We start from the raw sequence: 14317 nt of genomic DNA on the forward strand, positions 1-14317 counted from the left end.
AGAGGAGATGCTCCAGGCTTGGAGGCTGCGTCAACCCGTTGTGGAGAGTCGGGTGACGACAGTTGTCCGCGAGATTGAGCAGGTCTACCGGGATGCCTATTATACATTGAGGCGTACACAACAGGAATCTGCAGTCAGGGAGGCTTCCCGAGTAGCGTTGGAGAGAGAGGTGGCCAGTCAGCAAGCCTCATGGGCAGCCGAGAGGGTGCAGTTGTTGGCACAGCTAGAGGTGGCCCGCACAGAGACGACTAAGATCCAGACAGCGAAGGCCGAGGTAGAGAATCGCCTGGCAGCCGAGCAGACACGGTTGGCCTGCGCGACGGAGGCAGTGGATACCAAAGAGAAGGAGTTACTGGAGGCAACACACATGGTGAAGACAGCTCTAGAGAAGGTCCTCGTAGCGGAACGAGATGTGGTTGCACGCACTCAGCAGGTGTACGAGCTCCGTGCCCGCTTGGCGACTCAGACACCGCCATCTCACACTTCTACTTCAGGGACGCTTTCTCAGCCCTCTCCCTAGTCTTTCAGATATCTTGTATAGGTTGCATTATCTCCATTTTTGTCAGTCACCTGGAGACGACTTTTCTTTTTGGGGGGGATGATGTTGGCGGCATTATTGTACACGAGAATAACATTAGTTAATTATGTGTAATTGTTTTGGTTAGTTGGCACCCGAGGGGTGGAAGTTGCGGTGCGACGGTTGGCGCTCGCACCCCCTCGGTACCCTTTTATACTTCGGAATGTAACTTCTAAAATACACTTATTATGAATAGAACATCTGATACACTTTGTCTGATATTTACGACATTATTCTGCGTTATGTCCTTTATGTCTTAAGTTATTCACCCGAGAGGGCAAACACACGTCACCGTTGGAGCCATCCATACAGGTCGTGGTAGGTGGTATGTCACTTCACCACCACATCACACAACACATGCTTCAACTTGTCTTTTCATTGATCGGGGAATGGGACTTGACTGGAAAGTTGTCGAAAATAGACGATCGCTGAAAACTTACACTTTGACGAATAAAAGCCTTCACAAATAGCTTATCAACTAATTATTATTTTGTTTTATAATGATAATCTTGACACTAACAAATAAAATTCGATGAAGAAACATATTTATTTTAGAGATAAAATCTATTTTAGATTTTAGAGACATTATTTTAGATTTGTTGAGAAGTACAACAAATAATAAATTATAGATACAACAGTAAGCGAAAGGCAGGTACCAAAAACGAATTTTTAATTACCTCATACCGACAGTATTAAGAGGAGTAATGGTTTTAATCATAGATCGTAGCCTACCAACTCTCATTATGAGCGGGCCCGCCGCTTGGACGAACAATCCACGTCATCAAACAGGATTATTGTTCCGTCTATTCACACCGAAAGCTGTCGCTCCGATCTTTATCCTCTCTCTGCATGTGCCCATTTCCCCTCGCTTAATCCCGTTTATGATAAAACAACATTTGATCGCGAATGCTCGCTCAATTTCGTTTCCTAATTGCACAAAAATAAAATCTTTTCGACATTTCTGTCGTTTATTGTTTAATGGGTTCTTTTGCTGCGCGGTGAGAATGGGCAGCAAAGTCAAGGGTGCAATGGCCTCACTCGCAAGGGAAAATTCGTTTAAAACCATCTTCAGTAGTAGCAGGAAATCAGAGGACGATGACGAAAATCAAGGGTCTTCATCGGCGTCTCAGTCGCCTGGCAAAAAATGGATTTCAGAGCTTTCTTCACTCGCTAATGTCGTTGTGGGGCGCTGTGCCAGGTTTTTCTTGCTTTCTGCATTCTATGATATAAATGTCCAAGATTTTTTTTATTCTTCATTCGTTTTGTTTTTTAAGGTCCCGGCCACAAGCCAGATGCTCATTTGGCTTACAAGTTTCCTTTTATGTGAATTGATGTGGAGATTGCATTTCTTGTCCTTTAAGTTTTGTCATCAGGAGTAAACCTGACTTTGCCAATCCACCCACACATGGAATACATAAATGAAATTAACCCGCGGATTGGATAATATGGCAATACCGATCGTCCAATTTGTTCGACGCCTTTTTCTTACTGTTTTATGCACATGATGACATTGCTTTTGTGGCATTATCGTGATTCACATCATATCGACTGTTCATAATTCGCGGACTGTTTCATGTCCCTGATTATTTCAGTTTTCATAAGTCACCTTTTTGTTATAAATTATAAACAAGATGCAAAGGTTCATCTTCTCAGCAAAAACATTCAAGGTCACCTTGAATTGAACTTTCCTCTGTTAATTGTAAATCCATTTTCCTATGTGATCGATACCTTCTATAATGGTTTAGAAAATGTGACTATGTTGCAACAAGTATAGGAAATGGGTACGGGTAAGCTTTATAAACGCAGGTATCTAAAGTGGGGAGCAGGCAGGTTTAAGAAACTTTTAGGTAGATTTGCAAGAAAAGGAAGGAATCACTGAGATGGTTATTACAAAAGGTACTCATCAGAACTGATGAACCGTGTTCTCATTTATAGGGGGCAGAAGATTATGTGGGAGCTACTATGATTTGTGTCAACTATTTCTACAGTCGATTTTGAGATCACCTTTAGTAGCTTGTATATCGGACTCTGCCTATGTACTCCAAAAATTAACCTATCCTCCTTTCTTCTCCTCTGGCAAGGTCACCGCAAGCATCATAGCTATATTCAGTCAACATTTGGTTCTTTGGAGCATGATGGCTATTCTGTGAACATCTGTCCATATTCAACAATATCAATGCCTTTCAGAATGAATACACTTGAAATGGCATTTGATCCTTAATTTACATTGCAATAAAATTCTATAGCTATAATTTCTCTCCCCTGGCAAGCTCACCCTAAGCACCGTAGCTCAAATCATCCAAACATTTGATCCTTTGGGGCGTGATGGATATTTTGTGAGCACCTGCAAGTATTCAAAATGTTTGATGCCTCTCAGAATGAATATAATTGAGATAACTCTGCATCCTTAATTGTAAAGAATATCTAGTTGAACTTAATATTGCGATTAGTTGCTACTTAATATTTTTTGTCATTTCCTAAAAATCTTGAAAATCAGTGATTTTTGAAAAAAATGCTGATGTTTCCAGAAATTGCAATAAATCTAAAAATTTGTGAGTAGTCGTGAAAAAATTGTCTCCATGAGAAAAATGTCTTCAAAGTTCAAATGCAGATATCAAACTATTTACAGGGATATCAGAAATCAGAAAGCAGAAACTATTCGTCTTATATAGTGAAGAAAACTGTATTCTTTAAGGGGTCTCTTCTCTAGGGAAGTCCTTTTAAAGACTTTGGATGTCATGTATCATGGAGGGTTTTTAAAATCCATGTTCCATGGTGTTTCTGGGATGGGGATGGTGTGATGCGTATTGAGGGCTGTCGACTGGGAGGCTATTATTTGGGGATGGCCACAATATAAAGTACAAGTTTAGCTCAGTGTACATATCATCAAGATTTGAGTTTAGACATTCACACGATGCAACAAATTTGAGATTCACTGTTCAATGACTGAATTATGGCAGCAATCAAAATTTCGTTGTTTTCATTATAAATTTTAAATACGTAATGACAAAAGGCCTGAACATGAAATCATTGTCACATTACCATTCACATCATCCTCCATTTCCTTACTGTGCACTCCAGCATTTCTAAAATTTTGGAATGATGAACACAAGAAAACCTACATAGAGAATTACAAGCCCTCTAGAAGCAAAGTCATGGACTGAATTTTCATGAACATGGTGCAGAGAATCCAGAACCTACTCCATAGTTACTGGCAGTGGAGGCCTCCTAGAATGCTCATTAGAATGGTTGCCAGTGACAGAATGATTTCAAATAGCAGTTTGAGTGTACCTCAAAACAACAGACATAGATCTTTTGTTGCCTCAAAATTAGTACTGCTGTTTTACAGAATACATCTCTGAAGCAGGAATGTTCCAAAATCTGTTAGAGCACACAGATCTCTTGACAAATATATCATCCATCTGAATAATTATATTATCATCCAACCCCTAGTGAAAATTAACATTCAAGCTTGAAACTTTTACAATAGGCACATTTTTGCCAGAAAATACATGATATTTTTATCAAATGAATGAAAGCCAGATGTCCATGGGGACATTTGGTCAGCCTCAAGACAGCTGGCAAGTTTTTGGTTATTTGGATATTTGGTGCAGAGCCTATGATGAGTTGAAAGGGCTCTATTACATGGATACTCAGTTCATTTCAGTTGTTGATGCTTTGCAAAAACCTACAGTGGTCAAAGGCAAAGCAACATTGTTCCTTGACTATAGTTTTCATAAGGGGTTCTTGTTGAGCTCGCTCAGCTTTGTGTTTCTGTTGGTCCCTTTTGCCAACTCTGTTTAAGGATGTTCATTTGTTGTTCTATATAGTATATTGTAGCATGAAGAATGCTTTGCAACATCTTTAGTGGTACATTTGCTGGCTTTGCATGCAGATGCAGTTTGAGGTCACTTTGTTGGTTGCCACTGTACAGTCAGTTTAATTATCCTACTAATCAGACAACTTGGATTGTATCAAATGTTATTAGTGACAATTGCATTAGCAATAACTAGTTATAATGGAAAACCAAAGTGTAATGGAATTCCTTACCATAGGAATCATGTTCATTGTTTCAACTAATACACATTTCAGTAGCGATCTCATAATGCTATCTCCATGGCTAAAGAATCTATTCTATAAAGAAAGAGCAACCAATGGATACTGTCAATAATATCCATAAAAGAAACATCAATCCAAAGTAAATGATATTGAGTGCAACACAATCAACCACTCCATCTAATAATGTAAACATTATTATTCTAGGCTTAAACATTTTTATTCTAGACTTAAAATTATCAGAATGATGTGTACAGCTTGTATTCTAAAACCACTAGATAAAATATTTTGATGATATTATTTCAAATAAACCTTAACCTAGAGAAAGCATGATCAAATGGAATGAAAACATCTGACCTGTATGCTGATCGGTATCAAAGAATGGCTTGGGCAAGCTAATCTGAGTGCTCAAAGCACTTGATTCTTCTTTCAAAATCCAGACTTTTCTCTAAACCAAACCCACGGACGAAACAAGGATGCACCATGTTTTCCACACTCCCTTCAGACAAGCGATAATAGATTGATTTAAGCTTTTTGGTGGTGGTGTTGGCTGGCTACAATGACTGCCACTAGAGCTATGGAATCCCATATTGCAGGTTGGCTCCATTCTTCCCCTTTCCATTCAAACATGTTTTCTGAAAGTAGATTTTCTTCCATCAGCGAGCTTACAACACACAATATATATATCCTCATAACCTGCCACCTGCCAGCCAAACATGCCTTGTGAATGAATGCTAGCGTTTTTAAGGTAAAATTTGAAGGATTCCAAAGTCAAGAAACTGTTCAAAACCAACATTCCAAACCCAAGGGAAATAATTAAAAAAATCACTTTTGCTTTTGCTATCACATCCTTAATGATCTAACAAGTGAACGAGTACATCACTTTTCCTTATGTTGTTTAACCACTATTCAAGTGATGGTATTTTGATCTCGTGGCTCTCCCTTTCTTTATTTTTTGTAGTAAACACATCTCAAGAATATTAGAATAGGCCTAGAAACCCACGGACAAAACAAGGATGCACCATGTTTTCCACACTCCCTTCAGACAAGCGATAATAGATTGGTTTAAGCTTTTTGGTGGTGGTGTTGGCTGGCTACAATGACTGCCACTAGAGCTATGGATTCCCATATTTCAGGCTGGCTCCATTCTTCCCCTTTCCATTCAAACATGTTTTCTGAAAGTAGATTTTCTTCCATCAGCGAGCTTACAACATCACAATATATATATCCTCATAACCTGCCACCTGCCAGCCAAACATGCCTTGTGAATGAATGCTAGCGTTTTTAAGGTAAAATTTGAAGGATTCCAAAGTCAAGAAACTGTTCAAAACCAACATTCCAAATCCAAGGGAAATAATTAAAAAAATCACTTTTGCTTTTGCTATCACATCCTTAATGATCTAACAGGTGAACAAGTACATCACTTTTCCTTATGTTGTTTAACCACTATTCAAGTTAATTGTATTTTGATCTCGTGGCTCTCCTTTTCTTTATTTTTTGTGGTAAACACATCTCAAGAATATCAGAATAGGGCTAGTCAGGTGAACACACATACGTACATCAAGCACTCAACCTCAATTACCAATTTTTTTGCTCAACAAGACACAATTACAACAATAACGCACACACAAATGCCCACATGCACACACACACGCACATGCACGCACACACACACGCACATGCATGCACACACACACGCACACAACACACTCACACAAGCACATGCACATGCACACACGCAAAGACACACACACACACACACAAATGCACACGTGCTGTAATGCCCCTTTTTGTAAATGCACTAGTTTTTGCCCTAAATCACAATTTCCAAGTAAATACAAGAAATAGAATAGAATTAGTGACATCACTTATTTTGTTGAGATCCTGCAAACATGTTAGGAAATTATTGAAACATAATCCATAAAATAGATCTTCCTTATTAGAAACATTATTTTAAATCAAAAGCTTAGATCTTTCCTACTAGGGTTAGGAACATTAGTCTAATCATAAGATATATATAGTTTATTGATGGAATTCAACCATAGGAGGGTTAGGATGAGGGGCATATTAGGGTCCCTTAAATGATGATCCTCTACCCTATGCCCAAGAGTGGATATACCATCCCTCTTGGCCATCATGTGGCCCTTTGCCATCCACATGAGTGGGTGTACCTAGCGAGGAATCCCATAGCAGTTCCCCTCTCCTTGTCACCCTTATTCTCTTTCTTATGATTGGAGTTCCTTAATCTAATGATCAACCATGGTAGAGGTTTGGGGAAACTACAAAAGTGTGTCTGGAACGTCCTTCCCTTCTAAGCCCAAGGGTGGGGCACTCCTTGCACCCCCTTGGCTTCATGGGACTATCCGTCACCGTCATGTGGTGGTGTGCTTAGAAGAGGACCTCATAACTGTTTCTCCTCCTTGTATTCCCTTATTGTCCTTAGCATGATTGATTGCAGCATTTAAACAAACATATAAAGAATTACATTTAATTGCCTACTTTCTACAGTTAAGAGATCACATAATAATACCATATTCCTAGATTGCATACACACCATTCATAAGCAAGTAATTATAATTAAGATCCATTATGCTGTCTACCATAAGAATTAATATTTCATACCAAATCGCAGTAATAATATTAAATTTCTGTATGCCTTAATATGACTGCCTTAAATCCATTCCGATCTTGTTCGATACTTGCTCTTGGATGCTTAAATCCTTCACTTGATGTTGGAAAGTCATGATCTTTCCTACAGTTGTAATGGTTGTGAGAGAGACTCCTCTTTATGGCTGACCGCTTCATAATCCACACTTGCTAAGAGACACCTTGATTCATCCTATTTGAACCGTTCCTCTCTAATCTTTATTAACTAATTAATAATTATGAATGGTATTGCTGCACCATAGGGGAGAGGATCGATCCTTCAAACAGATACTGTTTAATATGTAGCAAGTCTTACTATATCCGGCCTGTAACATCCCCGACTACTTAGATAGGCCATTAAGGCATGTTGTACGATCAATGAAATGGTGAAGTCTTAGATGCGCAAGACAATTTCATATTACAATTTGCTTTTTAGTTGATGTTAGATCGGGGGCATGACATGTGCACACACACACAGAAGTTGATTGTCAAGTGATCATACAAGTGCATTGTAAGCAAGATGCAAATTGTGCAAATTGACTAACAAAATTAACAAATTAATCACACACGCATATGGATGCACACACACAAAATTATGAAGCTGCAAGATGCAAATTGTGCAAACTGGCTAACAATAAAATCAACAAAGTAATTGCAGTGTAACATTTGTGGTATTTTGATCCAATGGCTCTACTCCTTTCTTTAATTCTTTAAAGTAAACACATCTGAAGAATAATAGGTTAGGCCATTTAGGCAGACAAATATGCACACACATGAAAAATATGCCAAACACTAAACCTCACTTAACCAATACATTTTTTCTCAACAAAACACAATTACAACAATAGCATGCATATATGCACAAACTTGGCCATGCAGAATACATTCATAAAGTTTCATATCAAGCGATCACACAAGTGTGTTGTAAGCAAGATGGGAATTGTGCAAAATGACTAACAACAAAGTCAACAAAATAATTACATCGTAACATTTGTGTGTGCTTGCATCTCTCTTTGTTGTTGCTTCTCGAGTTTGAAATCCTCTAACAGCTAGGATTGGTGTTCCTATACACATGAGCATACAAACTGTTAAATATAATCAGCAAAATCATAAATTCCACCATAGTCAAATCAATTGCTATGCCAATTTGAAAATGACATTGTTTTAGTCATGAGATTTTCTATTTTTATAGGATTTGACTTGTTTTATTTACTTATCTCAAAATGCCCCAATAAGTAGTTATGACACCACTCTGTCTTGTTGGTAATAATAAAGCAAAAGAATTTACTCAGCAAACAAGCATTGTTAAGTATACGTTAGTAGGGGGAGAGATGCTAAATGTAATATTCTGCTTAGTGATTTACACCCTCTTGCTGTTTTGTCCATTGGCAATGTTTTTTGAGCATTTAAAGCCTTAGAAGTCAGCCTTTTCTCGCATTTCTCACTATTATGGAATTAACCTAATTACAACCCAAAACCGAATCAGGGATTTATGTTAAATGAAGGTTTTCATAATTATTTTTAATTATATTTTAATTTTTTTGTGGGATTTGATTTATGTGTTGTTTAGCCATCGAAATATGACCTCAATGAGTAGTCATTACACTAATGCCATTTTTCCTCACACATGTTGGTGATAACTACTATTGGTGAGACCACTTAACCTAGGGACAACTTTTTGCAAAACACAAACCTTCACAATGTGAGAGAAGCAACACGGCTATTTCACCAATGAGTGATAATAGAATTGAGATGATATCAAATGTACAAACACCTTGTATAAATAGTAGAGGTGTGATGAGGTAGAAACATACCAACTTGTAACTACGGGTTACAAATATTAAATGCATGTGCAAATATTAAATACTATGCAACTAAATGCAACTAATATCTAATAAAGTATCATGTCAGCTACCTAAGTAAAATTAAGCACATGTAAATGGGATAAAATCTCATTTACTCCAACACAACCCCTTAAGTGCAAATTAGGGAGTAGATTATTATGCAATATTAAAGCAAGATGCAAGATGGGCCTTAGTTACAAAACTATTTGAGGTACCCATGTACAAATTCAAAGAAATGTAATCTCTTACAAATGGAGAAAAGGAGAAAGCCCAGTGGGACAAAATTCCTCTCCAAAAGAGAGGAAAAAACAAACAAGATGATGCATGGAGGACTCAATGATGCTTGGCAAGGACTAAATATATAATGTATATACAATCAAGTATCCCCTCACAAGAAGGAAAAAGAGAGACATAATAGCCCCCCCATAATGAACAATGTCCTATAGAAATGGTGAGTGTTTGAAGACAAAACATAGTCCAATGCCTACAAACAACATTTCTCCCCTTGGGAAGAAGATAAACCAAGTACAAATGCATGAATGCTTCCCTTTTTGGATAGGAATTGGTAGGAAGCAGAATCCAAATGTATGAAGTCTCTGAAATCTGCTTACATGTTGCCAAGTCCTTGGATGATAAAGATACCACAAACCAATTAGGTACACACCCAATCATTATATAAGGTGACAAACAAGGAACCAATGGAAACTGATTTGGAACAAACTCAAAGACAAAGATGAAGTGACAACAATTATACCATAACTATCATCAAATAGGAGAGATAAACCTGTAAATGTGCTTCACAAATCTAAAATGTGAGACTTCACAAACAATGAACCAATGTTTGACAAATAGGAATCCCAATCAGCTTGACAAATAGATACCTGTTGCAATGACTCATTGGGCGTAGTCAATGAATTACCAACTAAAGATGAATGTGTGATCTCAATTGGATAAGTAGGAAGTGCAGGTGAAGTCTTTGGATTATCATCTCTCAAGTGATGCTTCATATTCAAACTCCTCTAAGGTACCATCATCAAAAAGAATATTGTTAACATCATCAAGTAGAATGAGAAAATCTGAAGAAGGATCATCTAGGAATGGAGGAACTTGTGGATCTCCAAAAATCTCCCAAATAATGGTCCAAACTCTGCATATGCATTGAATACCTCTAAACTTGGGGTAGATATCATGGAGAAAGCTCTTATTGGTACTACAACCAATCAACCCTATGATATGATCATTCTTATTTCCCCAAATTGATTGCTTTCATTTTGTCTTTGGCTCAAGAATGAGTCCAGAAAGACGAGGCAAGAGATTAAACCACTCACAATGTGTGATAATGCCTTTTGCCCATGATTCATAATCATCCTTAGTCAAAGTGATAACAAAAGGATGTTTTGCATAACCCATGATTACACAATGATACTCTTCTCAAAACACAAATAGAGATCAACGACATGAAATTTTGACTTCAATGGGTAAAAATTAGCATCAAACATCAAAATCATTGAAAATACCTATACCATTGTGAAGTTGGTGAATCAACTTTTCGTCGATATCTAGTTTGCAAAAGAACGCTTCTATTTGCCCAAGTTATGAGCAAAAGAAAAACACCCCCTTCAGAGGCACATAGGGGGCCAAATAAGCTTTTGGGGGCTAAACACAACTTGACCCTTGGTCATCCATACGACCTTGGGCATCTTGGGGGTGAAAAAATGCGTATGTGGGTGGCGCTCTACGCCAAACCCACATACACTTTGTGATTAAGTAGGGCACAAGATGATGAAGACTTGGTGCAACTCTTTACACAAAACATGGGCCTGTAATAACCCACCATAATTAATTCAACAAGATTGAGTATTCTTTTTTTTGTGTGTTTAATTTAATCATTATGTTTTATTCAATTGCATACTCTGGGCATCCATCCATTAGGATTAGGCATTCATCCATCCGGGATGAGCATCTAACCATACGGGTTAGGCAATTGTCCATACGGTACATAAGATTCCATCTATCCAATACGGGATAGGCATCTATCCAAACGGGATAGGAGATGCTTTGGCCAGAGACTTAGACTCATCAGGACCATTCGGGTCCTGAGCCACTCACTAAGTACTACACTCTTCTAACAGAAGTGCACCGAGGTCGCCGTCCTTAGGAGTAATTAAATAATACAAGCTTGAATTCTGCCTCGGAATTTGGCTTAAAGCCTTTGGAAGTCAAGCGAATCCATATGGGATTCCTTGCGAGTATGCATTGAATTTCTTTTTCCAATTTAATTATCTTATCTTTCAAATAGGATTCTTACTCAACCAAGCCTAGACCCCACCCACGAACGCCTGAGTACGAGGGACAACTTCGTCCCAAGACTGCCTATATACCCGCTTCGGCACGGGATCAAGGCGTAAAGTATGTAGTTCTATTTTCTATTCTATGGTTTGATGTAAACTGATTTGTGGTACGCAACCCTTTCTAGGGTCAATGTCCCAGATAGTTTCTCTGCGGTTGCTACCCACGATGGTAGCGCTTAAGCAAAGGCTCAAGATGGCCTATTGCTTGTGGCCTAAAATAACTAGATCCTAATTCTTATCATAAATGTCACCCTTGACCAATTGCCAATTGACAACAATATCTCTTCAAAAGTTAATTCCATAAAGCATTTTTACTTAACCAACCCTAAAGGGGGTTTACTATGGTTTAACTCAACGGATGTAAAATCATTTAAGGATTATCTTATTAAATTATCGATCCAAGGGGGATTACCCGCCCCTTGGATTTTAACTTCCAAGTGTCCCTTATTACTCCCCGACGATTTATAGGGACGATGCCACAGACGTTGTTGATGCAGCTTTATTAGGCGTTAAGTGCAGTAGCTCAACACGACGGCATTACCCGTAAGCGTGACCCAGAGGCACCGTATATACCGAACGGTGCTAGTTTTGGTTTTCCAACTTCCTTTGTTTAGTTTCTAACTTATAATAACATCATGTTGAAAAATAATTATGAACTTAGACATTGCAAAGCCAAATTGATTGAAATAACTATGGAATAAAAAGAACCATAACTAGATTATTTATTCAAAAACTTGAATATAATTTGCATAATAATGAAAGTTAGGTAACTTGTATACCAACAATTAAATGTATAATTTGCATGAAGATGGAAACACCAATAATTGAATCAACGTAAGATATATGCATGAAGCGAAGGTAAGGTAAGTTGTACGCGAGAATGCCGCTTATAAAATCACTAACCCCAACATAGAATTTAGCTTATGTCATTTAATTGCTAAGTGGATCTTAAGAGGACCTAAGTATTATTTAATATAAATTTGTTAAAACTAGTCATAAATTTTAAAAATTACTTAAGTTTAAAAATTTTATTAACTAAAATTTATTTACATATATAAAAGGAGAAATTTTAATTAAACTAAAATTTTAAATATATATAAAAAGGAATTTCAAAAAAAAGAGTAATCATTGCCATCGAACTAAGTTCGAATGGCATGCATGAGGGTTAATGGGAGCGGGACCCCACGGTCCCCTCCACTAACCTGCGGCCACTGCCGCAGTATTAGCATTATAAATCTTAATGCATTTTGTATTAATAAATGCGAAGTGATTGATGTCTTAATGCATTTTGTATTAATAAATGCAAAGTGATTGATGTCGCACTGCACGAAAAAGGGCCTGTGCGTATCGGTTCGCAGGTGGATGACGGAGATAGTACTCCGCAGGGGGAGTGGTACCGTTACGGTACCCTCCACTAGCCTGCATTTAAAGCCTTAGAAGTCCCTTTTTCGTGCAGTGCGACATCAATCACTTTGCATTTATTAATACAAAATGCATTAAGACATCAATCACTTCGCATTTATTAATACAAAATGCATTAAGATTTATAATGCTAATACTATATATATATATATATATATTGATTATATTTTTACGTGTAAAGTTCCCAGTTTAATTTTATTTAAAACCAGAGCAGTTTAATTTTATTTAAAACCAGAATATGAGAGGTAAAGTATTAAGGTGAACAATAAGAATTTACTTATAGTAGCAAATACACAGAGAGTAGTAATAAACCAGAATACAAAAATGAAGCAATATGGATTTACATATTGGAGCGATTAACAGAGAGTAGAATTTAACCAGAGTACAAAAATGAAAGCAATAAGGGTTTACATATTGGAGTGATTAACACAGAGAGTAAAACTAAACCAGAATACAAAAATGAAGCAATATGGATTTGCATATTGGAATAATTAATACAGAGAGTAAAACTAAACCAGAATACAAAAAATGAAGCAATATGGATTTGCATATTGGGATAATTAATACAGAGAGTAAAACTAAACTAGAATACAAAAATGAAGCAATATGGATTTGCATATTGGAATAATTAATACAGAGAGTTATTCACAGAGGGACTCATTCCTTGGTTTTCAACTGTTATTTTCGTGAGAGGAGTAGATAACCAAACTCGAACAAATGAGAATATTGCAGAAAATTGTTCACAGCGAATTCTATCCTTTCTTTCAACAATTTTTCGCGGAAAATATATAACCAGATAATGGAAAATATGTATAGAATCAAATGAGAAACATAGAGAAATATCCACAGCGAGATCTATGAGATTCAGATTTTTATTCAAAAACCAGAGAGATGAATTAGAGGGAGAAATAAAAATTGATCTAATCTAGTTCTCAACAAGAATTGAAACAATTTGATTTAGTTAAAACAAATTGATCTAATCTAATTTGCAGCAAGAATAAGATGCATGATAAAGTAAAACTAAATTGAAAGAACCTGGATGCTTGAAATTGATGTAGAATCCCCTATGAATTCTTCAATTAGTCTCTCTTGATCCTTCAAACTTGAAAGAAGTCCTCCAAAGCAATCTTAGTTATTTTCAAAAATGAAATATGACTACAAAAAAAAAATTTACTTGAGAGAAGAATTTCTTTATGGAATAACCAACTCCCATTTTTGAAAACTTGCATATCATTTATAAGAAAAGTCCCTCTATTCCACTACCTAAAATTTTAATTAAAAAAAAGAAATTCTTTCCCAATTTTGGACTTCATGCAAAATTGATTAGACTTAGTGGGAGGAGTTACATGCAAGGTGGTGGAGAATCCTCTAGAAGCTTCATATTCTTCCTACAACATGTGCCATAATTGGATGAGGAAAAC

At 37.0% G+C, this 14317-nt stretch overlaps 1 protein-coding gene across 1 annotated transcript in view; it reads left to right on the plus strand.

The window, feature by feature from the left end:
• The first annotated feature begins 1339 nt into the window (after positions 1-1339).
• Positions 1340-14317, plus strand: part of LOC131027209 (uncharacterized) — a 147174-nt gene continuing 134196 nt past the window's right edge. The window contains exon 1 of the mRNA XM_057957214.2: positions 1340-1775. Within this exon, the coding sequence (XP_057813197.1) occupies positions 1459-1775 (317 nt within the window). The 5' untranslated portion in view covers positions 1340-1458. The remainder of the gene's footprint in view (positions 1776-14317) is intronic.

This window comes from Cryptomeria japonica, chromosome 2 (assembly GCF_030272615.1).
Source record: "Cryptomeria japonica chromosome 2, Sugi_1.0, whole genome shotgun sequence".
NCBI classification, from domain to species: domain Eukaryota; kingdom Viridiplantae; phylum Streptophyta; class Pinopsida; order Cupressales; family Cupressaceae; genus Cryptomeria; species Cryptomeria japonica.